This window comes from Oculina patagonica, chromosome 4 (assembly GCF_052425735.1).
Source record: "Oculina patagonica isolate OP01 chromosome 4, crgOcupat, whole genome shotgun sequence".
Classification (NCBI taxonomy): Eukaryota; Metazoa; Cnidaria; class Anthozoa; order Scleractinia; family Oculinidae; genus Oculina; species Oculina patagonica.
Window position 1 is genome coordinate 53,812,868 of NC_135761.1, and position 27,320 is coordinate 53,840,187.

Here is a 27,320-nt window from a genome sequence, read left to right on the forward strand (position 1 = left end):
TTTTTGTACTATACTCACCCCACCCTAGTTAGTTGTGCCCACGCAAGGACTCGACGCGCGTCAACAATTTTGATTGCTTGTTTCCGTTTGCTGATCTGGCCGTTGCTCTTTGGTTTCGCTGTTTTTCCGGCCCCATGTAAACGAAAAGAGGGGATCTTAGTTTCCGAAAGTCTTTGATCTACAATGAGGCTGAACTGAAACGTTTAAAATCAACATGGCTGACTTTGAATACGACGATTCCACCTTTTACAGTTCGCGTCCCCTAGAGGAAAGATGGCCGCCTTTGGGAGCTGCCATGGATAACACCGCCGAAAATGGGGCAAAGAACTCGGACAATACACGAAAGTAAGTGTTATTTTGCAATCCGTGGTATTTAAGGTGGCCTCTAATTGAGAATTTTGCCTTTTAGAAAGATTTTAGTTATGAAATTGCACGGTTATTTAGCTTGCGTTCACTAGTTCGTTCGTTCACAAGCTTCGCTGCCCTTTACGTTCGCAATTGTTCGCTTTAATATTGTTAGTTCTTCTGAGTTATGAAAATTCCCCGATTTAGAAGTCTAACGTTTAGGTTTTTTGTCGTGGAACTCGTTCAAGAACTAACAATAGAAACGTACCGTCTCGAAAATTTATTCGTCTCCATTTATGATTTTCCCGCGAAGCAGCGTGTTTTTATCGAAAGAACATCAATTCACAAAATAATTTTATTTGCGATGCTGGTTTTGGACTAAAATATCTCATGTTAATCTCTTTGATCGTAAATGACCGTTCGTTAGCTCAGGAATGCTTTTGTCGTGAGAAGAAAATGAAGAGTTAATATCGCTTTTTGGCATATAAAAGTTTCGTCAAAGTAAATGTCTTTTCTTTGTGAATAATTAATGTATGAACATAATACGAGAAAAATCGGTGTTTTAATCGAATTGACCCATGCTATAAAACAAATAATGCCACGCTTCGATTCGCGGAATTGTGAAAAAAAGAGCTTTCCACTCCTTTTAATTTTTTGGCTGTTTTAGAACAAATATGTAGAGCGAATATTCACTAATTTTATGCATCCGCATTCCGAAGTGAATAATTCTTGTTCTAAGCATCTCAGGTTACAATCCCGGACGCGGCTGACATTTGTATGCGACTCGTATAAATAACGACTTTTCTGATAATGTGCCTTTTTCATGTGATTATTGTCAGTCGCTGGTTTTGAGTAATGGTCATTCTGATGAAAATAAACCAGGTGTATCCAATCAAAGGTTCGGAAATTGAACCCAATCGAACACAAATTATTTGATTGGGTTTGTTAATCGAACATAATCGAACTCACAATAAAATTTGAAATTTGTTCCATCAAACAAAATTGAACGTTCGATTACCGAACAGTTGACAGTCGAACAAAATCTAACATTCCATTACTGAACTGTCGGCAATCGTACTCAGTCGAACATTCATTTACCAAACTCTTGTTTGTAAATATGCGGAAATTTTGTACAGTGCACCAACCCCCTGATTAGTCCTGCGTGATTTACTTATCAAGAGACTGATTTAAAAAAAAAAGATTGATACTTTATTTACGTGAAATATACTTAGCTTTATGGCTAGTTTACAGATATTCCACAAATTAAAACTTAAAATCAAAATTAATTAAAATATAAAATATAAATATGCTAACTACTAATAAAAAATACTAGTATATACCACACAAGGGAATAGTGCTTTTCGCATGCGCTGATTGGTTAACTCTGAGGTGATTAAAGAGAAACAAACTGCCTTCGTGTGTCGCTTTGTTTACCAAAAGTGATTTATTGGTCCTCTAGTTATTCAACTTGTGTGGTATATACTAAAAACATTTACCTCAGTCTTTCGGCCGTTTTCGGTTGTTTCGGCGGTTTTGTTTCGCTCGTTTCGGCGGTTTAGTTTCGTTGTTTCGGGTTTTAGTATATGCCGTTCCAGTGTTTCATGTCGTAATAACTAAAACGCTTTAGGCCGTATTTGGTGCTGCTCACGTTAGGTAGGGACAAGACCTTTGGTTCAAAAATCAAACTCACAGCAATAAAGATGTTCGATTTTGTTCGATTACCGAACCCAATTGAACAATTGTTGTTTGATTGGGTTTGATTGATTTTTTGGCTTGATTTTGTTCAATTGGTACGCCGGGAAATAATATTTGCCTGCTTGTGGTTTTCTTGTCAGGTATTCCTTCAGGAATGATATCTTAACGTGGGTGCCATATAAATTTTTTTGACCATTGAATTTTTTTTTCTGGCAAGGAAGTACAAAGTCATGTACAGCACATTTATTTACTAGATTCCTGATGTCAGTTTTTGGTTCACAAGAACAATGTAAAGTGTATAGGAATAACTTGTGAGTGCTGTGTGTTTGAATGCGCTACAAAAATTGCACTTTTATTTCAATGAGTTGAAACTTATTATGTGCGAACTAATGCAAAAGGAACAGTGGAGGCTGTAATTGGAGCTAAGTCAAATTTATATGGATTGTGTTGTATTATGCTCTTAAACAAGTTCTGAAAAGATCTCACAGATGATTTCCATGGTGATGCTAGTTAACGTGAAGAATGTGTCAATCTGACCCGAGAATCAAGACGACTTGTAAATATCTTCTGTGACAGATATTCATATGCATTAAGAAAAGATTAATTTGAATCTCCTAGAAACTGTATGGAAAATGAATTAAAAATACACTTTATTACACTCTGAATGAAGAATAGTCGTTTTTATGTTTAAGGTGAGCACAAGATCTTATTTTAGTCTAAATTAGTTTCTTTTTGGGTTACACATGTTTCAATTGTTCAGTACTAACTCTTTTTTGGGGGTAGGATTTACTCTCTGTGTATGCAACTGTCTAATTTTCTTTGTTATCGAATGGCAAAATATATTCATTTCTTATGTACAGTGTTTTCAAGATCATGCATGTATTAAGGTTCTTGTCAAATGTATAGAATTTCTGCTGTTTAGCAAGCATTTTATACTACAATCTTTTTCAAGTGAATTGAAGATTTTTTACAGCTGTTTTTTGCTTTCATTGTGTTGCGGTTTTTTAATATACTCCTTTTTACATTGTACATTTTAGAAAAATATTAAGTTTTGTTCACAGTCTGTGTGCCATTATGATTTTTATATTCCTCAGTGTGAGGCTGTATATAGTTTTACCAGATATAATTGTATATTATAAAATAAGCAAAAAAACAAAGAATAAATTGTAGCTTATCATGAATGTTTGTTTTGTTTTATCAGATCAGACCATGAAAAGCTCAAAGACCTTGAAGATGAACAAGAGGAGTTAAATGGCTCTTTGCTTGCCCTTACAAGCCACTTTGCTAAGGTATAATGATAATATGTCAGTGCTTACCATGCATAGCCAAGTGATTATCAGTTTCAAATTCATGTCGCTCTGAATTGAATTTTACATCATTGACAGTTAAAAAAGAGGTTTTATACTAGTAAACCAGTTAGTTTTGAGAAAATAATTATCTGTTTTGTTTTGAAACTTGATGGAAATTCCAATTTATCTAACCCCCAAGGGAAACAAAAATTTTGTATGAGAACTCAGGAGTTTGAGAAATTGGGGGATACAGTGTTCAGCTCAAGTGTTGGACTTTTTGTTTAATTATTAGGGGTGGTGAATGGTCCTTCAAAAATTGCGTGTCTCGCAAAATTTTAGCCAAATTTCAGGGGTCTCGTCGTCTCAAATTTTTCTTTGACACCTTCTTGGAGTCTTGATTTCTTTTGCAAGGCTAAAAAGGTCTCGGGCTCGCAGAAAAGATATCAGTCTCACCGTTTCGCAAAGTCTCGCATTTACCATTCGACACCCCTATTATTCTGATGTTTGAACAATCAAGGGCAGAAATCGGAATCCCACTGTACATGTGTTTACGCTCTATTAGAGTAAGTTGTACGCCCAGAAAATTTATACAAATGACGTGGACAGTACTGAAGCAGTACTTATAATCAGGATTCTACTTCTGGGTTGAAAGTTGCATCATTGTCAGTGTTTGACATAGTGTCAGCAATAATATTTTGCTTTTCAAAAAGTGAGGGTGAACTCCAATTTATGTCTTCTTTCCTTACTGTTGTAATATCATTGATATATATACATGTAGTGGTATCAGTAAGCTGTACAGACACTTTACTGTTTGCTGTTGGCTCCCATCTTGCTCCATGGTATTCCAATGGGTTCTGCAGTTTTAACCAGCAAATCCAAATTCCTTATGATATGGATGTACAGTGTAGACTGTTTTTCCTGATTGTGTAATGAATGTGGTGTAAGCATGGTGCTTGCTCTTTCAAAGTACATGTATTGAAATCAAGTTTTATGCTGGTAGTGTAGCTAAGATCAATCTACAGTGTATCAATATGCTGAAGGGTAATCTGTAATAGACTACACTGTATAGAAACACATGGGGGTGGACTGGGGTAAGCAATAATTCCCTTAGTTGCTTCATGCTATGGAAACCTTGGTTCAGCACTGGCCATAACCATAATATATAGATTTAGGCAAGCCTAAAAGCGGAGCTCCCCAGTTAATAATTTTGCACTTTATTGAAACCTGAATTCAAGCCATTGTACAATTTTAAGGCTAAGAATATAATATTCGTTTTATTTTTTTTTTTATAAATATTAATATTGTTACTTACTTTTTTTTACCGTGTCGCGGGGGGGGGGGGGGGAAGAGGTACTCCCTAAAATTTACTAAAGGGGTGTGCCACTGAGTCGCTGAGACTCTGGACCTGTTCCAGAGAAAAACGGCTCAATTTGCGACCCTGTTCCAGACAAACAGTGCAAAATAGGTACCCTGTTCCAGACAATATCCACAGAGTCAGAGAGGCAAAAGGCATACCCTGTTGAGCAGCACATGCCCGTATAGCCCTTATATGGGAGTACCGTATACAGCAACACCAAATAAGCCGAGAACAAACAAAATCAATCAAAACGTTTTAATTCCACCGACAGCATTATGATCCAGAAGTCTGGATGGGAAATTATGCTGCAAAACGGGTAATTATGTAACCTTCGTGTAGATAAGGAGGGGGTAGTAGGGCTGCATGTTGGGGTAGATAGGCATATCACGTGGTAAATTAGCAAATCACTTAACATTTAGAGTATAAAGGAAATAATATACATCTACATTAAGAATATGGTTAATTTTCTTTTTTTCATTCATTCATTTGTTTTTATTTTCACTATTTGCCTATATTTTAATTTTGAATGGAAATGGCAGAGGTCATACATGTAGCAAAGGGTTTACAGCATATTGCCATAAGCTAATGCCAAGCAAACCGGAGTGAAAGCTAACCACAAGCAAACTAGAGTGAAAGCTAATCCCAAGCACACTGGATGAATAAAGCTAACTGCGAGCAAACAGGGGTGAACCTAACTACAAGCAAACCGGAGTGAAACTAACTGGAAGCAAAGAAGGGACATTCTGTAACCCCATCCCACCCCCCCCCCCCCCAAAAAAAAAAAAAAAAAACATGCATACATGTCTTTTTGAGTCCCCTTCCTCTTAAGGGGTTTCACTTCACTTACAGAAATAAAAAAACAAAAATTCTGGGAAGATAGAATATTGTTTGTGAGTCTCAAACTCAGTTTTGTTCTTTGATTACGCAGAAAAAATAGAATCATGTTTGCTTGTGTATAAAACTATGCAAGAAGAAAATATAGCATCAATACTTTGACTGCTCTTTTAAAAATTTGTATGCTTTATTGTACACATTTTTGTGGAGTCATGTTGCCCATTCGTCATGGAGTTCACAAAGTAAGCAAATGAGTCACAATTTGGTTGCTTCATGGTACCTAATGGATACTGCAAATTTTATCTGGCTTTAGAATATTTCACTAATTTTAACATTATAGCTGTTCTTATAAATTGTACGCAGCATACAACACATAAGAATGAAATTGGTGTTGCATATTGCTTGCAATCACGATTTTAACGTCTATACTTTAGAATTACAGTACCACCAGTTTCAGCATTACCAATCCAAATTCAAATTATTACATTGCTTTTTAACTCCACTACCTCCCCCAAGGTCAACCAAAGATCTTATGATATACAGTAATTAGACAACTACATGTAAGTCCTGTGTAGTCGAGGGCTCAAAATATTTGGACACTTACAGGTCATGTTAACTGGCCAAAGAGATTTTAGCTTGGTCACATGTGGTTTCTTACCAGCCAAAACATTGAAAATAGCAATTTTAAACTCCCATTCATTTCTGCTGTTACTGTTTTGGCTGCATATTCTTAAAAAGATCACTTCATAATGCCCTTGTTACATCTAAAAAGATGTGAAAGAGACAGGTCAATCAAGAAGTTGTTTTCTGAAGTACACTGTAAATACGTTAACATTTAAAATATAAACTTTGCTCATTTGCAGCTTTTCTTGATTTCAATTTACATGTAATTTACTAGTCTCTTGAAAATGGCATCATGAAGACACCCAAACATCAAGCTGGATAACATTTTTACCAGAGAACGCTTTTAATCTTCTTACAATGAATCCTGGTATCGGATCTTCAATATTTTTATTAATCCTTCCTGTTTTCTTTTGATGTCCTTGTCCACATTCTGTTTTTGTGTCTGTGGCTCTGCAAATTCTGAAACTCATGTTAACCCTGAAAAAAGTCAAATGCCACAGATTAAATTAAAATTGATTAATTGGCATGAAAATCAATAATTTATAAAACAAAACACTTAACGCAAGCTTGTATAAAGTGAAGCAAAACTACTGGATGCGAAAGGATACCTTATATATTTAACAGAGATGTATCAGCACAGACTATTTTTTTTACTGATAACTGCGAAGTCAACTACAGAAAAAAACCCCGGTAACTCGAGCTCGGATAACTCGAACAACCTTCCTAACTCGAACTCACTTCCATTTCCCTTGGATTTGACCCCACTTTTCAGTCATTTTTACTCGGTTAACTCGAACTCGGATAACTCGAAAACCCCGCTAACTCGAACTAAATTTTGTTTCCCTTGAACAAAATTTGGGTCAAACTTTTTACCCTGATAACTCGAATTCCGGAACTTGAAACTCGCAACGGTTGCCCATTGATTATAGCAATGAACAGATCATGTATTTGACAGTCATTTTCCACTCTTAACAAAAGAATGTGTGGTCGCTTTAGAGTTTCTGGCAAGATAAGTTCAATTTGCACAGTACTGTATACTGAAGTGCTTAAAAATCAGTAAACTATCAATTATTAACTTGGCAAATAAAATATTCAATCAACCCCGCTAACTCGAAAAACCCCGCTAACTCGAACTCATTTTCGTTTCCCTTCAGAGTTCGAGTTAGCAGGGTTCTACTGTAAATATTTTAATAAACTCAAAGCATCACTGCAAACCCTTACACCCCCTCTTAATTAAAAGGTTTGGCCTTTAAATACTCCCCCTCCCCTCTACCCCTACATATACATGTACATGCATAGGAAAAACATTGCCACATCTTAAAAGCTTTTCTCTTAACAGTAATACTAAGATTTTTAAAGATACACATTTAATTAATAAATAAGTTTGCATGCACAGCTGCATACAGTGTCTAAAATGGCATGAATTTACTCACAAAGATTCCAGTTTTCCAGTAGTCATTAACCTTTGTTGTGTGCATTTTCCAAATTCCACAACAAGATTGTGATTTTTTTATGACAAATATAACATTTACTGTTGACATTCTGAATGAAACCAGCAAAACAGACCTCAAAATCTCAAAATTGTTGACATTGTTATGTAATCCACATGAACGCTCAATAGTGAACAGAACTACATGACAAGTGGATTATTTAATATATTTGGGAACGAAAGAGCTAAGTAATGAAGCTGAAGTTTATTTACTCTGACTAAATGAACAGTAATTTTACCTCCATCATGAATATCAATAAACTGCATACACTGAATCGATCTATTTCACTCGAAACGAAACGAAATTCCAGGTGCTTCGTGCAAACTGACATCACTTTCATTCTCATCTCAGCTGCTCTTCCAGCACTGTAAAACAAAATAATCATATCACAAGCATTTAAAAATCGTAAGCTTAATTTTCTTCGAGATGTGTTGAAGTGATATTCTTTGTGAATTCGTTCCTCGAAGGCCCAACAATTATTTGTTTACATATTCAAATCCTCCTATTTGATCAGTAAAACCTGGTAAAACTGAATTTTAACGAATAGTATTTTTCAACATTGTTCATGTCACAAGCAAATGCTTAGTGGCGAAAGCAAGTAAAATGTGCCGTAAATATAAGCTTACTTTGCATATAAAGTAAGCTTAAGACAAAACGTAGAGATATTAAATGACGGAAACACTGCAGTTTTGTACTCACCTTGACACCAGTTGGCCGCAGTAGGTACACTCGTCTGCTCGTTTTATCTCCGTTCCCTTGTTCTCCGCTATTTCTTTGCCTGTTTTCTCGGCACCTCTCTTGCTATTTTAGTCGCTTTTCTTCGCTACTTTGCTACCAGGTTCGACAGGCGCTTTGCTATACTTTTTCGCCTGCTTTCTGTCCGGGTTTTCTGGATCTCTCGCGATCTCTTTCCCGTCGCAAATCGCTTAAACCCTGTTTCCTCGAAGTTAAGTTTACCCTGCTCTCGTTTGTAGTCATCGGCATAACAAGGAGCCAAAATAAATATGTTTGTCTCAAGTTCTAACTTTCAGACTAGCTGAATAGGATTTAGAAATACGTAGTAATTTTGAAAATTTCTTTGCCAAGAGACCTCACACTGCAAAATTATTTCGCGCCAGTACTGCGCGAGTTGTCAAGACCTTTCAAGATCCCGGATGTGCGCAACACCGTACGTACGCCGCCGTACGCGCCCGCGAGGCATGCCGCTAGCCATGATGACCATGAAAACTCGGATGCATAGGTTACCTATTTTATTTCATGTGGTTTTTTTTTTCATGTGTTTTTTTTTTTATGGGTATGGTGCTCCGCTCTGCGGCCCTTACGGGCCGCTAAGGAGCTCCGCTAAAAAAATAGTATACTGACCCAAGAATAATGATTTTATCTCATAGGTACAATTCCGATTGAAGCAGGTTGTTGCTGCTCCTGTAGAGACTAGAGAGGTTAGTAAAAATCAAGAATGCATTATCAGAAAATTTTGAATAACTCCAAAGAGACATGGTGGCATAATGTTTAGTGCATTAGACTCCAGATTGAGCAGTGTGTGTAGGGGGAGTCAAGGACATCCTGTCGTTTTCTTGGGCAGGCCAATAAGCCTATTAAGTTTCTGCAGTTGAATTTCACCCTGTTTGGTTTTCTCTTCTCCTACCATACATCTATGTACATGTATCTGGTAATTTTGTCTTTTGTTTGTTCACTGAGCAATATTATATAATGAAGATTAAGATGGTCTGCATCTAAAAAGAGCAATACAGATTGACATACAGCTGTAAACATAGCCTTAAGGAATTGTTGTCATTTTACTTGCCACTTTAGCTTGTCTTTTGTGTTGTTTGTTCACTGAGCAATATTATATAATGAAGATTAAGATGGTCTGCATCTAAAAAGAGCAATACAGATTGACATACAGCTGTAAACATAGCCTTAAGGAAATTGTTGCCATTTTACTTGTGATAATGATTACCGTAAAGACTCGTGTATAAGCCGCACTCGTAGATAAGCTGCACCCCCAACTTTGAAGCTTGCTTTTGGGAAAAAAATAAAAACTTGAAAAAGCGCTGAGGTAAAGAATAGTTGTTTGTTCGTGATAAGCTTGGCCATTGAAAGATGGCGTGTATTTGCTGTGAGCTGAAGACACTAATCAACTCTTAAAATACCTTTTACAAGCTTCTCTCTTTAATTGAAATCCCAATAATCTTCCAATAAAGATGCTCTTTTGACAAGATATTGTCTTTACTGCTAAGGTCCAATGTGGAAAACAATGAAATTTGAATGGAAATAGTACGAACACAGCAGATTGAGAACGATACAAAACCATTGCTTAGTAACCACACAGTTATTTAAAGAGAGAAGTCTGGGTCGAGTCACGTGCGATCAGTAATCGGTAAACAACATGGAACCATCACTGAAAGTTTGATTTCTTATCATATCAGCTGTGTGTTGATAAAAACTTGTTGCTCAATGGGAGTTTAACAAATAGGCAGCTTTGTGGAGGAATGGGGATTCCATGTAAGTTCAAGATTAGCTGCTCAAGCGAGTTGCAAAAAAATCGTTTGGAAGAACAACTGAGGAATTATAAACGGCTTCTTTAGGGGCCAGACCTTTTACCAAAAGCAATGATCGACAACAGCAGGTTTCAATAAATTATGTAAAATGTTTATTTACTCAATGTTTTTAGTGCTTTCTCTGACCCCAGACTAGGCAATTTACACCCCTCAAAAGCAATGGTCTCGTTGATAAGCCGCACCCACGATGTTGAGCCCAGTATACTAGTCTTTACGGTATGTCAATTGTGAGGGGGCTTGATACGTTCCCACTAAGTGATATCCATTGTCTTGGCATTATGTTTATTATGATTATTAGACGTATGATCATCACTGCATCCCCATTGGGTACTAAGCTCTAAATGCTCTGTCCACCCTTATAATTTGAGACATTACTGTCAACTGAATAGTTTTTTTTTTCAGGCAATTGACATTTCACATGTACACCATCTTGTAAAATGGCTTTTAACCAGAACATAATCTTATCGTTATTATTTTTAATTAATATTAATTCATTTTTTATACTTAATTCAGTTACACAGACACAATGTTATTATCATGATGGCAATTTTTATGCACATGAATTACTTTGTAGCGGTTGCTAATGGAGCTAGAGGAGTTTGCATTTCAAGGATGCCCTGATGTGCGTGGTCCACAAGCTAAGGAAAGTCCAAAGAAGACATTGAATAATGATGGTGAAGATAAAAATGTGAGTTCAAAAAAAATAATGAAAAAATAAACAAATAGAAATATATAGTAAGTAGTTACAATCATGATATGAATATTTATTTAACAATTATTCGCCGAAGGCGAAGTGATTATTGTTGAATAATCCCCGAGACGAAGTCGAGGGGATTATTCAACAATAATCACCGAGCCTGAGGCGAATAATTGTTTTAGTTTAATTTTTAGAGGTGATCATCAAGAACTTAAAAAAATTACGATGGAAAACAAGAAAACAGCAAACACAAGTGTTCGCTTGCATACATGTACAACGGTGTAAACCAGTTTAATTCATCGATTACAATCAGAATTTATTTAGTAAAGCAATAAAACGGAACAAAACAAACACTATGAGAGAGATAGATGTCCGGTACCTTTGTATGATTGTTGATGTCTTCTAAGCGAATGTGGGTATCCTCTCGAAAATGAGTAGCTCCGGTGAGAAGAGAACTAAATTAGTTGTGTTTGCTCAATCGATCTGACTGAGTTTCTCATCGATCGCCAAAACCGCCGTGTTTACGATCAATTCTAATGCCTTGAGAACCATTTCTTGAAAATATTTTCGGTCCAAAAGCCTTGGTAGTTAATTTGAAAAATTCCCAGTGTTTAAAATATCCAGGACTTGGACTGGTTTCTTTCAAAGCAAAGAAATTTTCATTCAGCAAAAGCGGCCATGTTTACTTGCCTGGATGTCAAAGGTGGCGTGGCTAAGTAACCAAGCCTTCAAAGCTATAATCACCTCGCGCGGGGTGAATATAGCCTCATAAGCCGAGCTTCTCGACCAATCAGAATGCTTCAATTCTTATAATCACCGATGAAATTATACTAAAATTACATATTCAAAACTTGTACATGTACATGTATGGAAAATGTCTCCCCCTGCTATTATCAGGAAACACCCAGTATTATTATATAAACTGCAGTGGTTTAGCGAGTGGTAGCAAATCGAGAAAAATGGTATCACACATGTGTGGAATAAAAATGATATCCACACATGTGTGATATCGTTTTTGACCAATCATCTCCCAGAGTTTGCCATGTTGCAATGCTCAATGAGCCAAAGTAAATCAATATTAAGTTGAAACATCTTCAGATCTTCCTCGGCAATCTTCGGCAATCTTCGGAAAATCGTCAAAAACAGTTCGTAATTAGTAGGTTAATATAATAAACAGAATAATACGTGGTTGCTTGGAGATATGAAATTTATCTTCTCGTGTTCAAATTCGATATCTCACTCGTGAGCTATTGATTTGAACACTCAAAGATAAATTTCATATCTCGGGCAACCATGTATTATCCTCTATATAATACATGGTACAAAAACATGCAGATGTGCTCTCTTCTTGGGCAAGACACTTAGTGCCTCTACTGTATAAGTATTAATTTTAAAGGTACCCACAAATTTCCAGGACAACCTGGAAAGACACATTTGTTATTCAGGCAAAAGGTTTTCATATCCAGGCAAGTTCTAAAAATTAATATCGTATCTCTTTCTCATCAGAACTTACAGGAATATGAACAAAAGCTGAGCCTTGAGAAAAAGAAGCAAGAAAGCCTAATTGGACAGCTGAAAGATCAGTTGGAGGAAATGGAAAGATGTGTTGCCGCGGTATGGAAAATAATTGCTCCTTAAACAGTCATCTAAGTGTACTACAGTAATATAACTGTACATGTACATGTAAAATATGTAGTTTATATTTCCGTAGTAGAAACTGGGAGTCAATCTCGAGTGAAATTGTTTGCCAATACTAAAATTATCTACTTCTTGAAGTAAGGGGTCAGATGGGAGAAGGGTAAAGGGTGATTTCTAAAATTACTATTAAATAAATATTATTTCAAGTGTATCAAAAATTTATAAAATTTACATCTTGTTTATTTTGTTTAATCTTAAATTCTCACACTGAATGATTATAGAACTCCATGTTAATGAGTAGAATGTCAAACAATGTCCAACAACTTTAAGTGTTAAACTTGTTCCCAGGTAAATTAACACATTGTGCTTTATAAACTAGGGTGGATCAGCAAACGTGAATGAAGAATTGAACCCTGAGAAACTTGTTGAGAAACAGCGTATTGTGATTGAGGAGCTGAAGTGAGTGAACTGTAACTTTATTTTGTAATGTTGTTGGTCTGTTTAAATTAAACATTTAAATTTTAATGGAAACCTTGTCTACTACATCAATAATTATTGTCATTTAAAGCTTTACAATGTACCTTAAGAAACATTGTATTTTTTAATGCTGAATAATAATTAAATTAAATTAATTAGAATTAAAGTTTTTAAATTAACTAAACTTAAATAAATGAATAGACATCCTAAATAAATTATTTATGTCTGTAATAACTTTTTGTGCAATTTCATTAAACAATAAGCAATTTTTTAAATGAAGGTCTGGAATCTAATACACTAGACATTTCAAATTATATTGAATATTATTGTTAATTATATACTCTAGCCTGATGGGATGGGCCTCTAGGTGGGAATGCATTTGTCCCATAAACTAACCTTTCTGACGAGTTGACTGAACTTTTGAACCCTTAATAAGCAGTGCCCAAAGGACAGTGGCGTGTGAACTGGTGTTATTGGGCATGAGACTAGCGGCAGCAGATATACGGTATAACTTTGAATATAAACTTTGTAAACCTGACAATATTGTAATTATTATTTTATCAAGCCAGGAGTATAATGACAGTTGTAGGTTAACAAATTGTTTTTAGGTTAATTTAATTATTGTTTCTAGCCTGGGTTAATTAACTTTAGCCTGTTCTAGTTACAATCTGATAACCACATAAAAACAATTATTCTTTGAAATAAAAACAATGATTCACAATATGTATCCCAGTACAATTTAAAATTCTCTAAACTATAATTCAGTTACAATCTAAACAATTGACTAAAAGATAAATTCCTGCAGATTCCACCTATTGTAAATTTATAAAAATAATAAAAGTAACAATTTTGCAATTTAACTTTTCCCTTTGGCCTTAAAGATTGTTGAAGGATATTAACTGTTTAAAGTCTATAAAACCCTGAACTAAAACATAACTTTTAAAATAGTGTTTGCTATTTATTTTATTATTAATTTTATTAAATAATTAATAATAATATTTAAATGAATAAAAATAAAAATTAAATAAATGCTTTTTTAAAAAAATATATAAAAAAATGTAAATTTTTTTTATTAAAAATGAAAACCATTGGACTAGAGTTAATTTATTAAAATATAAGTAACAGTAGCTTAAATAAAGTTTGTCTTATTAACTCTTTTGTCCTTTTTAAATTGCAATCAACAATGAAACAAAAAGGAAATTATTAGTCAATGAAAACTAAGTATTAGGTGAAGTGCCCAATAATAGCAGTATTAATATAAGTTTGCAATAATAATATATTTACTATTAATAATATTTTATATCTTATGATTTATATGTTCAAGTATAAAAAGATTATGTTATATTATAAGTATTATACACTTTATTATTATCTTTTTTTTATATTTTATCTAGGGCAAAAATGGGTCTTAATCTAGATGGAATAGAGAAATTAAGGTGAGAGCAATTTTCTGAAGAATAATTTGAAAATCACTTATACTTGCATCACCATGTTTAGTGTTATGCTGTTATTTGGCTAACGGTAATATTTCTCTCCATTTTAGCAATGACGATGTGCGTAAAAATGTTGATAATGCTATAGGAGAGGTGAGAAATCTTTATTTGCAAATTATGACTCGGTTCTGATGTTGTATGTGTAATCTGCATGATTGTATATGTTATGGTTTAATTTTATATTTGGTTTCATTTAAGTTGGCCATTTTTTACGTTTTGTTAAAGCCAATAATTCATTGCATATTTAATGTCATGAAGAAGTCTAGAGTCTTTCTTTCAAATGTATTTCAAATATGCCAAAAGAAGTTGTTTGTTCACTGTGAGTGTATTGCTATGCTACTTTTGATGCTCTAATGAATGCAGATTTTTTTAAACTTGTGGCATTATTTTTAAGTTTGTAGAATTCTTTGAAGCTGTGCTCTAAAACTTGTAAACCCTAAAGATCAAGTTGTCATGTTGCTAGCTAAGATAAAAGTCATCATGTACTTGTAATTATGGATGAATACTGATCAGTTAACAAGGTTATAATGTGTTACTAGAAATGATGCATTTTTTATTGATCATTTTTAATTGATCATCTGTTCTCATTTAACAGCTCATGCATCCTGTCAAGACAAAGGTATGTACATGCCTGAATTATAATTAATTGAAAACTGACTACATGTAAGTTCTTTTGTTATTGGGTTATTCCAGAAAAAATACACACCTCCCCGACGGATGGCAAACTGGAAATTCTCGCAGGAGGGGGGGTAAATGGCCTGGGAAATCCGGGCGGGAGGGGGGTTCTGAACCTAAAAATTCTTCCTCGGTGGTCACTTTTAACTTTAACTCGATCAATATGTTTTACCACTTAAAAGAAGAAGTTTGCATCGGAAAATCTTGTAGTCTTCCAGTTTATGGTGTTCGTACCTCATATGCTTCAAGTTTACCTTCATAGGTCCTTTTATTCATGAAGAACCAGCGCGATAAATGGATAACAACAACTTTACGATCAGAAAAAACTGTCAACCGAGCATGCAACGCCTGGAACATTTTTACGGTACCCAGGCCACCCGAGCCCGTGCTTTGCAACATCCTTGAAAAATGCGAAGAAAAGACGATCGGGCTGGCTGCAGATTGTACTTTTCTGTATATTTTAGCCAACCCGAGAACCTGTTTTGCTGGCTTACATGCGTATACACAATTTGTGTATTATTTGGCTTCTTCCACTGTATTAATCCATGCCTTATGACCGATATGTTAACAAGTTTATGAAAGCCAGAACGTGGACATTACGCATGAAAACTTTGAATTCTTCGAAAGAAAGGCAAGAGTTCCAGTTGACCTACAGACCCATATAGGTAACAAAATTTAAAATTATTGTAGTTCGAAAAGCTTTATTGATAAGCTCAAGTAAATATCACACTAATAGTCCTAACAGCGGGAACTCGATCTTGTAAACACGCGCCAATTTTAGGCCGCTTTGTCACCGACGACACCGACGACACCGACAACCGAAATTAGTTTTCTATTTTAGTGCATTAAGGACTTTTTTCACTGTTTTTTTCTTCTTACATTTACATACGTTTTAAGACTTACATATTTCTTATCTTGTACGTTTGTTGTATGACGGAAAAAAGCAAGTGGCATTTTCGAGGAGAGTCTATCGGAGATCACTTTATAAATACACGCGCGATCGTTTCCATAATCTGATTTGAAATGTTGATATTTGACTTGCAAAATTCGCAATATTAGCCCAGTTTTGAAGGTTATAATAAACAGGGATCTTTTGGAAGAAATGTTGCGTCTTTTCTATTGCCTGTTGTGTTCAGTTAGGGCCTTTAAAAAAATGGAAATCCGGGCGGGAGGGGGGGTCCTTGAGCTTGGAAATCTGGGCGGGAGGAGGGGTCTAGCGATCTGGGAAATCCGGGCAGGAGGGGGGGGCAAAAAGTTTTGCCATCCGTTGGGGGGGTGTGTATTTTTTCTGGAATAACCCATTTAGAGTTTTTGTAAGTTGCCAGCATTTGTTATACATATTTCTCGTGCAATGTACATGTGCTATCGTGCAGTTTCTTTTTTATGACAGGGTGTTTGAGAGATAAAATTTACCGGTTTATGGCTAGTATTCAATATGTTCCCCACCTGTTATCTGGACAGTCCTTTACAAGTTACAGCAGAAAATAAATATATATATTAAACAGCTTGATGTATTGTCTGAATACAGGTGCATGCCCTTGTGAGAAATAGCCAGGGCATGCTATAGAACTGACTAATGGTTTGGTCTTTCCTTTACAGGAGGAACTTGTTAAACAACTCACAACTCAAATTGCAGATCTCGAGAGATTTGTCACATTTTTGCAAGGTTTGTGTTGTTCTTAAATGAACTTGAGGCGAAGTTAGACTCGTGCCAATGCCGGTCAGCGACATTTGGGGGAGTCATGCGTATCAGGGTCACTTATGGGGGCATCACATGCTTTTTAACATAATGATTATCACTACTACACTGCCCACAGTGGAACCCCGATATAACAATCTTCGATATAACGATATTCCCGATAATTATAACGATGAATATGTTATGTCCCGGCAATAGTAAAATGTATGGGACGGAACCCCGATATAACGATTCCTCGATATAACAATATAATTTTACTGCCCCCTTGGCATATCGTTATATCGGGGTTCCACTGTGTTTATTTCTGAATGCTGAATTCCCTGTTTACAGTGTATTTTAATTTGTGCTAGCTAAGATGACAATCACTGTTTGTTTATTTCCTGTCTCCAAATAGTTCTACATTAAATAAATACTAAGTTCATAGCCGACAGTTGACCAACAATCGGTTACAAGGAGCTGTTCTTTACAATCACCTAAGTCACCTCACTGCTGTAGCATGTTTAGTTTAAAGAATGGTGTTCCACACGTCTAAATTAATTTTCACAAGAATAAATTGTCAATCATTTTGTTACAGGTGAAGTGGAAAATGCCGAAGAACGCACTGAACGAGCTAAAGCATGTCCATGTCCTGTGCATGCAAGAAGAGGCAGAAAGATGCAGAAGGATCGACTAAGGGTAATAAGTTTGTGGTAGATTTTAACCAAAGCACATGTATGTACCTGGCCATAGTTCATTAAACTAAACTGCATTCAAAAATGCATTCATATCCTAACATATCTGTAGTACCAAATGCAAAGAAATTGAGTTTTCCAGCTTGTCTTTTTGTCAAGCTGTAGCCAGGATGTTCTGGCCCAAAAGTCATTTTAGTAGCCCCCTAAAAAATTTCAAAAGCCTGATGCTTAGAAACATTATGCTTTTGAAAAGCTTTTGGAAAGGATATGATGCTTCATTTGCTTGTGGGGTTAGTGAAGGATGAAGTCCACTAGCCTGACCGCAAAATCCACTTGCCCCAGGCTAGTGGACACCGTCTTCTTTGCACGCTGAGTATACATATAAGTTACAAGTCTCACCATATAGTGTAGCTGACTGTGTGCAACACAAACATGTTTGAAGGATTGAGTTTTGGGTTAGCGGTGGTTGAACTTAGTATAATAAGTCAACATTATACAAACTGAAAACCAAGAAAATAAAACTTGACCCCCAAGAATATACCCAGGGTTCTATATTACGCAACTTTGCACTAAATTATTCAATGTATTATTTACATGTATTATAACCACTAACAACCCTCCAAGTTTATTTTTTCCTTAGTAGCCATTTGGTCAGGTGATCATTTGATCATTTTAGTCGCCATGGCGACTAAAATGGTCTTAACTTGGAGGTTTGCACTAATGTTCACTAAGTAGAAAGATAAACTACATAAAATTGATTAATGTTTGGTCTTTTGGGTGTGTTTAGGGTAAAGGAGGTTCTCATAGGAGCTCAATGGAATACTCATCAGACAGTGTTAATGAGCTGGATTATCCATGTGACTACAGCTTACAAGAAGACATGTCTGGCAGTGAAGACGGTAATGGGTGCTGTCTTCATGTGCCGCCTATCCCAGAAACACCTGAACAGATCCGCAGTAAGGTACGGAGTATCACTGTTGGGTATTCTAAGTCAAATGTTGTAAGTCTTTGCGTTTCTTTGTTTTCGTTCCTCTTGTTTTTTTAAAATTCCTCCTAAACAACTTTTTAACCACTAAAGGACTCACAATTGTTTGGCTGTGTAAACAATGGGAATTGATGGCGAGGAACATGATTGGTAGATGAAGGTGCCATCTATAGCACATTTTTCAATCACTTGATAGCCCTGGTTGTGTGGACGCAATGTTTAATGCATCTTTGCCGAAATTGTAAAAATGATTTACTGTAGATTCAGTTGTGGGCTCCTAAAACTATTAGCAGTTAAATTTGAAATGTTGTGGAAGTTAATAGATAATGTTATCTACCTGGCCGAGTCTCAGGTCTGTGCGATATTCTTCTGTTCAAGTTATCTGTCAAAATGTCCCACACAAATTTGTAAAGCTCCGTATGGAAACGCCTCCAAATACTGACTTCCTAATCCATGCCTTGCGATTTTGGATTTTAGAATTTCAATGAAGTCGTGAACATAAAAACAGAGAATAGCTCATTCATCTAGAAGACCCAAGGTTGAACAATATTGTCTCAGTGTGAATCTACATGTCAATGTAACTCAGATTAAATTAATTTTTTATTTGTATTTAATTAACAACTTTTAACAATTTATTAATTAACGATTGCCATTTTTCTCCCAAGCAGAAAATACGAGATGCAAGTTTGGCAATTATCAAAAGAGCACTTGCAATTTTACAGTTATTCGCAATAAGGTGAGGCCAGGGTATAACTTTTTTCAGCTATTCAACAAACCAGTTAAATGCAACAGGGAAGTCCAAAGGTTTTTGCCTGTCTCCACCCAAGAATGTAAATGGGTTTTTGTCAAGTTGTTGCCGGTGGCTACCAGACAAACATTTGGAAAGGGCCTGAGATGTAACCTACAGTCATGTTCTGTTCAGTCGATCATAAGTTCCATTGTTTCACGTATGAGTCTTTTGCTGACTGACATTGTATTTACTGTGTTATTTTCAGTCAGTTTGGCTGCACTGGAAAACAGATTCAAGACCAGATTATAAAGAAAGCTACTTCTGTGGCCGCACCAGGATACTTGTAAGAAAATCGCTTTTGATCACTTTTTTAACCCCGATTTTAATTTAAATTCTCCACACGGGTTACTTATATCCCTTATATTTTTCATTGTTTTTCTAGCGAACATCTAGCTCAGCTTCAACAAGCCGTTCTAAAAATCATCGATATTAAATCACGCGAGCCTCCCAGCGAAGGCGAGGAGTCTGGTCCTAATTCTCCTCAGTCTCCAACGGCCGTGCAAAGACGGACACGAATCCGCACAAGTTCCATGTCTTCTGCCGACACAACTCTGTCAGAAAGCAGTGATAGGGTAGGATAAAAAAAAAAACTTAGACTAAACGATAGCCACAAACTATTATACTACAGCTGTAGACTGCTAATGTTACCAATTTTGGAGTTTGTCAATAGGGTACAGTTAAGTGTATAGCTGTGTTCGGTCACCAGTTGAAAATGTCATTTAGTCAAACTGTGTTGTCAGTTTAATGGGTGTTAAACCTGTAGACGTTTATAGCTTAAACCAGGGTAAGCAGAGCCGTAACTAAGAAGAAACAAGACGAGGCACCTGCCTCGTCTAGATTTTTGTCCAAAATTAAAAACAAAATATGTTTTGTTGGGAAAATAATCCCCATTTGAACACGATTGAGCTTACTCAAGAAACACGTCATAAAAAATATCTCTGTAAAAGTTTCAGAGCTTCTAGATTTCAAATTTTCTGGAGGGCATGCCCCCAGAACCCCCTAGCAAGGTCTTGCCTCGTCTATGGCAAAGGTCTGGTTACGGCCCTGGTAAGTTCATAGGAAAAGTTAGTCAATTAACCCATGAGAGTTTTAATTGAGTGTTGTACCCCAAGTTGTTTGGTGTGGGGGGGGGTAACCCCCTTGTTTTAGCGTGAACGTTTGGCATGATATTCGCGAGATCTGATCGCGAATATCAAACGTATTTTCTCCTCAAATATCCATACACTGTTAAGCTTTAGGGTTAAGTTTCCTGGTGATTTGAAACAACGAAAATCGTCACTAGAGGGCTGCTATCTCGATGTACCACCTCAGAACTAGCTAGCAAACAAACAAAAACGAGTCAACATTACAATGATCAGAAAATCAGTTAAGAGGAGATTAATTTGAAGCGTGCAGAATTGATTCCTGGAACGTTTTTTTTTTCAATGTAGTTTGATTACGCCAGAGATGCTGAACTCGTAAATGTTGTGAGAAAAGATCTAGCAATGGCATTGAAGGCTCTCTTTCAGCATGGATTAGTAAGGGTGAGTACATAACGACGATTGAAAAACTTTGTTGTTGTTTCCTCACATTGTTTCAGTCTTGACTTTAAAGTTTGTCTCTAACAGAAAAGTCACACACTCACATAATTGCGAAATTGTCAAGTTCTCCAAAATACTAGTCTTTTATTTTGTTAATCTTACTTCTCTCTAATCAAATAGCAGGAAAGCATGGACCTTTTCCACGAAGAATCACGTGACTGTCACTCAGTCTCTAAGATATTGAAACTGAACTGAACTGAAACTGAAACTTTATTCACCGTCGGTATTATGAAGCGTATTAGGCCTCTTGCAAGTGATGCTAATCAAACCGAGCATTTCACAGTATACAGCACAATGCGCAAAAACCAGACCACAACAAAGGGAACTCTATGCCCTACTCTTTACGATAAGTGTGTGGATTCTTTAACATCCCCTGCTGACCATAACACTGAAGATGCAGGAGATGGGGCCTACGGTTTATCGTCCTTATCCAAGACTAGAATGTCTAACCATTTGCAGATGTCATTGCAAAGGCAGCATATTCTCCTCAGTTTTTTGAAGATCCTGAGTGTTGGTCCGGTCTGGGAATCGAACCCGAGACCTCCCGCACGGTAGTCCGGCGCTCTACCAACTAGCTAACCGGTGGGGGTCGGGAAAACGGGTTGTGCCATGTTCGTAATTCAATGTTTTTTATTTTCTCTCTAGGCCGTTGATCATCGTCTGATATCGTCCAAGTCGCTTGTAGCGTGTATTGTACCTACAACAAGATCAACTCTTCCCAAGCGAATGCATATATGGGAACTGTTTAATGAATATTACGGAATGAAGGTTAGTGTGTTCCTTTGATTTAAACGGTCCAGGTTACGTTGATGTTTATTTCTTCTAAAGCCATTCAAGTCTGTGATTTCCTACTAAATCAACCTTCCCGAGAATACAACAGAATCAAAGGGGGGGTGGGTGGCTGTTATATTCATATAGCATGCTTTTCGTTACTTTCAACTGTTTTGTCCCTGTTCCAAGTCAGAAAAAACCTTACCAAACCGAACTTTGATCCCCCCCCCACCCCCCAGAAAAAAAGAACATGAACTAAAAGCCATCAACCGTTTCGTGACTGAAATCTGAAAAATGTTCTGTTGTGACACTTCTACCAAGTCAGATCAGAGTACGAGTACAAGATGATTACAAGTACGACTTTTCAAACCAAGTGCTTATGCTTTCGATTATCACATTACACAACAATCTCGTGACCGATAGTATCCTTTTCAACTGGTCAGCAACAGGGAGGAGTGAGGGCTCTGGAAACGTAATAACGTAACTGGATTGAAATTCAAAAGTCGTACACGTACTCGATATCGTACTCGTACTCCGTCGATCTGAAGGTCCCTGGTAAGTCTCAGTAAAACACGAACTTATCCTGCAACCAAAAATGGTACGGACATTCGTGAGCACAGCGATCGTTGCTTCTCTTTATTGGTGCTAACTAACCACTGAAGAAAACCGCGGGCGCAGTCATTTTCTGAAGTAAAAGTGGCTTTTGAAGTAGTACCCGCGTTTGTAGCCTGTGAGGAGGGTTAATTGCTGTCTGTTATTTCCTTGTTAGCATGGTAGAGAATATAACTCCACTCCCGCCAGACGATTGTCCGAGGCGTTTGGCATCGAGGTGCATGGTTCAAACGTTGTCTCAGCCAAACAGGTATGAGTACGAAATGCAATTATCGGCATCGTGGAATTGTTAAATCGACCTGCAAAGTTTACTATTGTACACACTCGGAGCTGTTAAGGTGAATTAGCTGCCATTTTGGATTCAGCCTTCAAGAGTTGTCAAACTGACTTAAAAGATGTAAACGTGCTCCCCCTTTCTCTTAGCCTTATTCACACCCCCTACCCTGCAAGAACTTGACATACATGTAATGATCGTAATACACACATCTCAGTGAGGTCCCTACTGGAAAATACCAGCCTTAGGTCTTGACAGAACGGATTGAGCGTCCTCTTGCCACTTCAGTTGTGCTAATAACAGAGAGTTCTTAGAGAAGAAACATCACCTCGATCCAATTCAATTGGACTGACAAAGAGCGTCCTGATTGGCTTAACTTTATTGCTCCTTTGAAGTCTCTTAGTTAGCTAACAGTAAGATGATATCCTTTGAAATTCTTTTTTGTTAAAACTGTTGCATTTCGGCTGATAGTTTGTGCTGTGGGTCAGATGCATTTTTGTTGTTAATTGTGATCTTATTTTCTTAAGACCCTGTTGAGAACACTCCACAGAATAAAAACTACACACGAGCCTTGCAGACGGAGCATGGATGCCATGGTGAATATCTGAATTATATTTCTCTCTTGCGCATTTAATCAATTAAAAAATATCGAGATTAAGTGTATAGGAGAAGGATAGCGGAGTCCTCTCGATTTCCAGTCGCAGCCGTTATTCGGGTCTAACGCAACGCTTTTACCCTGTTGCCTTTCAAAGGGGCTCAGGGCTCCAGAGCTCCGAGCCTCTAAAAAGCCGGGCCCAAGGGATCCGTGCGCGCCAAATATGGGTCTCACATGACGTAACGAGACGAATAACGGCTGGGACGAGTCTATATAAACTCCTGTTAAACTCCTTTACTTGCGATGTTTGAATGAGACTTCTGCTCAGCTGTACACTTAGTAAAATAATGATGATACAGGTTTAAAGTAAATGGTTTGAACCCAGGAGTATCCGTAGTTCGTAGAGTGTGATCGTCCGGGTGAGAGTAGTTCTGAGAAGAACTGTTGTTGGTGACCAATTACTGATGACAAACTTTACACGAGTCTTACAGCCAATAACATCACGGCATTAACTGACCAATCAGTTTCAACGGACCAGACTTATAACATCATCGACTGACAACAGTTTTTTCACTTGACTCTGAAGATGACTTCCGCCCAGCGTTGTCGAAACGTCAGTCACCAACAACAGTTCTTCTCAGAACTACTCTCACCCGGACGATCACACTCTACGAACTACTGATACAGGTTTAGCAAGCAGAATCCTTGTAATGTTGCAGGCATCTGAATTTCTGTTCTAAGCACAGTTTGTATTGTATTGTAAGAGCAGCCATTACTGCGACATGTTTATCTCCAATTGACTGCACACTACTGAACATTCTTATGTTATTAATTCCTTTTCTGTTTTTGTTCTAATTTCCTTTACAGTTCAAGTCTTTGGTCTGCGCTGGAATAAAGTAAGTTGAGATAAGTTGTTTTTAGTTTAGCTTACGAGTAGTCCCTCACTTTTCTGTCTCCTCGTGCGAGGTGGTTTTCGTGCTAGCCCACTTGACTAGCCCTGAGAAAAATGAGGGACTTTCTCGTAATCTAATCTTCGTCGTATTGACTGTCTAAGGTTCCTATAATCCGAGGGAAAGTGTCTAAACTTCAAGAGAAGGGAAGGCTAGCGATGTTCAAATAATCGGGCCGTGAGAGAAGGCTTAGGAACAAAACTCCCTTTACCCGGAGGATTGAGTTATCCACTCTTTCAACAACTGGCCCATAAACGGAGTGCAAGCCAGTGTGCACTTTATGTAATTCGTATTCTTGTGCTGTGGTTAAGTCTTCAAGTCTTCATTTTCTCGATGTACAGTATTTTCTTTAAATAGAAAGAAACATCAAACTAATACTTAACTAAGGCAACGAAACACCAAACAGGCAAAAATGAACCAAAAAGAAACATGAATGGTTAAGAATGGGAAGTATTAAAACACACTACACACAACGAACAGAACAAGCTAAAAATTCTCCTATTCTTTTCCTCCCTGTTCCCCCTCCTCTCCCCTCCCATCCTTTACCGCAACTGAGTTAGTGCGTGCGCATTGATTGTGATGTTTCTCCGCGTGTTTCCCGCAGTCAAAAAAGGCTCACCCACTGGTGCCGACTCATTGCCAAGAGTTCTTCACTTGTGGAAGAACATTATCAATCATGGTCCTACGTTATAAAAACAGGTATGACTTGTAATTAAGAACATTGTTAAAGGTCATTGCCCTGTATTGCATTGCGCAGCCTTACTGCGCAGAATTTTACGCGTAATTAGCGAACATCAACAAAATGGCGGCTTTTTTCTATGCGGCTTAGTCCGCGAGAGAAGTAAATTGTCACTTTCTCCTAAACGAGCCTGGTGACCTATCAATTTTTTCTCATATATTTGGTGTAGCGATCAAATTTTTTCTGTAAAATGAAAACAGATCAATTCATGTGTTTGAAAAATAAATTATCGCTAAAAAAAGTGTAGACTTTGCCAGTACTCGCAGAGGAATTATAAATGAATTATATGGAATATACATTGTCTTCCTGCTCCTAAACGAATCTGGTGACCCCCCTTTTTTATTTCAAAATTTAACTTCCCTTAAACTAATAACCAGTAGGCGAAGTTTGGTTAAAAAATTGTGTTCAGTTCTATTTCAGGGCAATGACCTTAACATGTGATACACAGTAAATGGCACGGAGGCACTCGCATGGCGGCTGTATTCGCAGGCTGTCGTATTGAGTGGAAATTCTACTTTGTGTATCTGCAAAATTACCTAAATGACTCTCCCCACCCCCCCCCCCCACCCCCGAAAACAAAAGCGACTTTATTTTAAGAGGGTAACATGATGGTAATCACAATTACTGATTAATTAAGGGCCCTCGATCTAATAATAAGAATACAATGTAAAATAAAAATCTTGCAAATAAAGTCTTAGACGGTTAAACGTCCTAGACGCAAAACTCCTTCGAATAAGATCGAGTATAAGCCCATCAGTAGAATTTCGGAGACTTTTGACATTCACCCAATGATTGATTTGTAGAATTCGTTTTGTTTATATATCTTTATGTTTAGAAAGTTGTATTGACCACACAATATTCTAATGTGTGCCTAGAATTGTTCAGGCGCAAAATACAATCCTGACCACTTTTCAAATGGAAATTTTCTTACGTTGCTAAGCTTATCCCGGTCTGTGGGATCACTTTTGGACCGGCTTGCTATCCAAAGAAAGCCTTTTTAACAACAACACGCCCAGGGCTAATTTTTGGAGTTTTGCGGTGCGAGTGCAAGAAACTGTCTGAGCAATACTCAAAGTAAATCCTTGTTATGTATCGTGTTTGGGACCGTCTTAACGTAAATACATTCGTACCAACATTTGAGTAAATACATTTGAGTACCGATCTTTGAGAGAATTTCGCGTTAGGTCTAAACATTTTCTGCCAGGTGGTCTGGTGTCTTTATGTCATTGAGTAATTCCCCCGCAGGGCCCCGAGGCCAGCCGAGGAGGCATATAGTGTCCCCACGTAAGTAGTTACATAAGGAAAATACAGAGGATATAAGGGTGAAATAATACAGTGCACAGTCAGAAGCCAGAATTCGACTTGGTTGAAGTGAGCGCGCAAGAAGGGATGACGTCACAATAGGTTTTGCGTGCAAATAGTATCGGGTAGATGACGTATAAAGCTAGGTGTTATAAAAGTAATAGAATGATGTTCCAACCGGAAGAGCCACGTGACAGGGACGCTATTTTTCAAGCTTGTCGTCGGGAAAACATGTAAAGCGATGCTTGCGAGAACGTTGATCTAGTAGGGCTTTGTTTCGGCGCCACAGTAGAAATCGTAGCCACGAAGCCCCCTCTCATCGCGTCAGCACGAAGAGGCCCAGTCCCCAGGAGTGACCGAAACCAAGCAACAGCCCCCGGACGGGGCGACACAGGCATCAAGATTTCTAGCTACCCAAGGGACGAGGATAAAATCGTCGCGACGTCGACAGCGTTTTGACCTTCTTCAAAAATGTCTGTTTTTACGTACGACGAAACGCCGACACGTTTTTAGCACTTGGGAGCGGAAACCACACATCAATAGCGAGATCCGATAGACTGAATGCAATCTCAATCCAGCAATCATAACCCGCACAGTAGCAAGTTGTAGTTGAGGAACAAAATCCCAAAAGCCTACCTGCAAAAGCTCAAAAACTCGACTCACATAAAATTGTTACAGTGTTAAAATGGAAAGAGAAATAAATTTAATAATCAAAATAAGCTATATCTTCAACCCGCGCCCACAAGCCTCGCCCAGTACCCAGATGCGAAACCACTCAACCCGTAACATGAACAAGTTACAACTAGCACTAAACCGCATTAGCTACAGTTTCTCACATACAGCCCTAAAAAATAAACACAAACAAGTTTCCATTCATTCACAGAATGACAAAAGAGCGGGGCACTTTTAGTGTCAGCTACCCCTAGTTTAAGAATTGTAGTGAGAAAGTCGAATCTGATCATCTGTCCTTTGTTGCTTTTTTTAGGAATGGACGAAGCATTGGAACATCTGGAACGATTAAATGAGTATAATTACCATATTCCTGAAGACCTGGCCATCAGACATCTAACCAAGATCAACGATGCGTTTGGAGACTCTTAATGAATGGAAATGTAAAAAATACAGCATTTATCTAAAATACAAAATGGTAAATAATTAAATGGCGGGATTTTTTTTT

General features: G+C 37.3%; 2 protein-coding genes across 2 annotated transcripts in view; both read left to right on the forward strand.

The window, feature by feature from the left end:
• Positions 1 to 17,783, forward strand: part of LOC144650686 (uncharacterized) — a 192,779-nt gene extending 174,996 nt beyond the window's left edge. Inside the window, exon 11 of the transcript XR_013570169.1 lies at positions 17,772 to 17,783. The gene's annotated coding sequence lies outside the window, so the exon portion shown is untranslated. The remainder of the gene's footprint in view (positions 1 to 17,771) is intronic.
• On the forward strand, positions 51 to 27,320 carry LOC144650684 (RUN domain-containing protein 1-like). Its single transcript, XM_078510412.1, has 22 exons — positions 51 to 345; positions 3,242 to 3,329; positions 9,023 to 9,073; positions 10,770 to 10,883; positions 12,399 to 12,506; positions 12,910 to 12,989; positions 14,402 to 14,443; positions 14,551 to 14,593; positions 15,096 to 15,119; positions 16,775 to 16,841; positions 17,449 to 17,549; positions 18,333 to 18,506; positions 19,199 to 19,266; positions 19,526 to 19,603; positions 19,703 to 19,892; positions 20,751 to 20,843; positions 21,546 to 21,668; positions 22,441 to 22,533; positions 23,085 to 23,153; positions 24,020 to 24,048; positions 24,707 to 24,801; positions 27,129 to 27,320. The coding sequence occupies exons 1-22, from the start codon at positions 215 to 217 to the stop codon at positions 27,242 to 27,244; spliced, it is 1,977 nt and encodes a 658-aa protein (XP_078366538.1). The 5' UTR covers positions 51 to 214; the 3' UTR covers positions 27,245 to 27,320.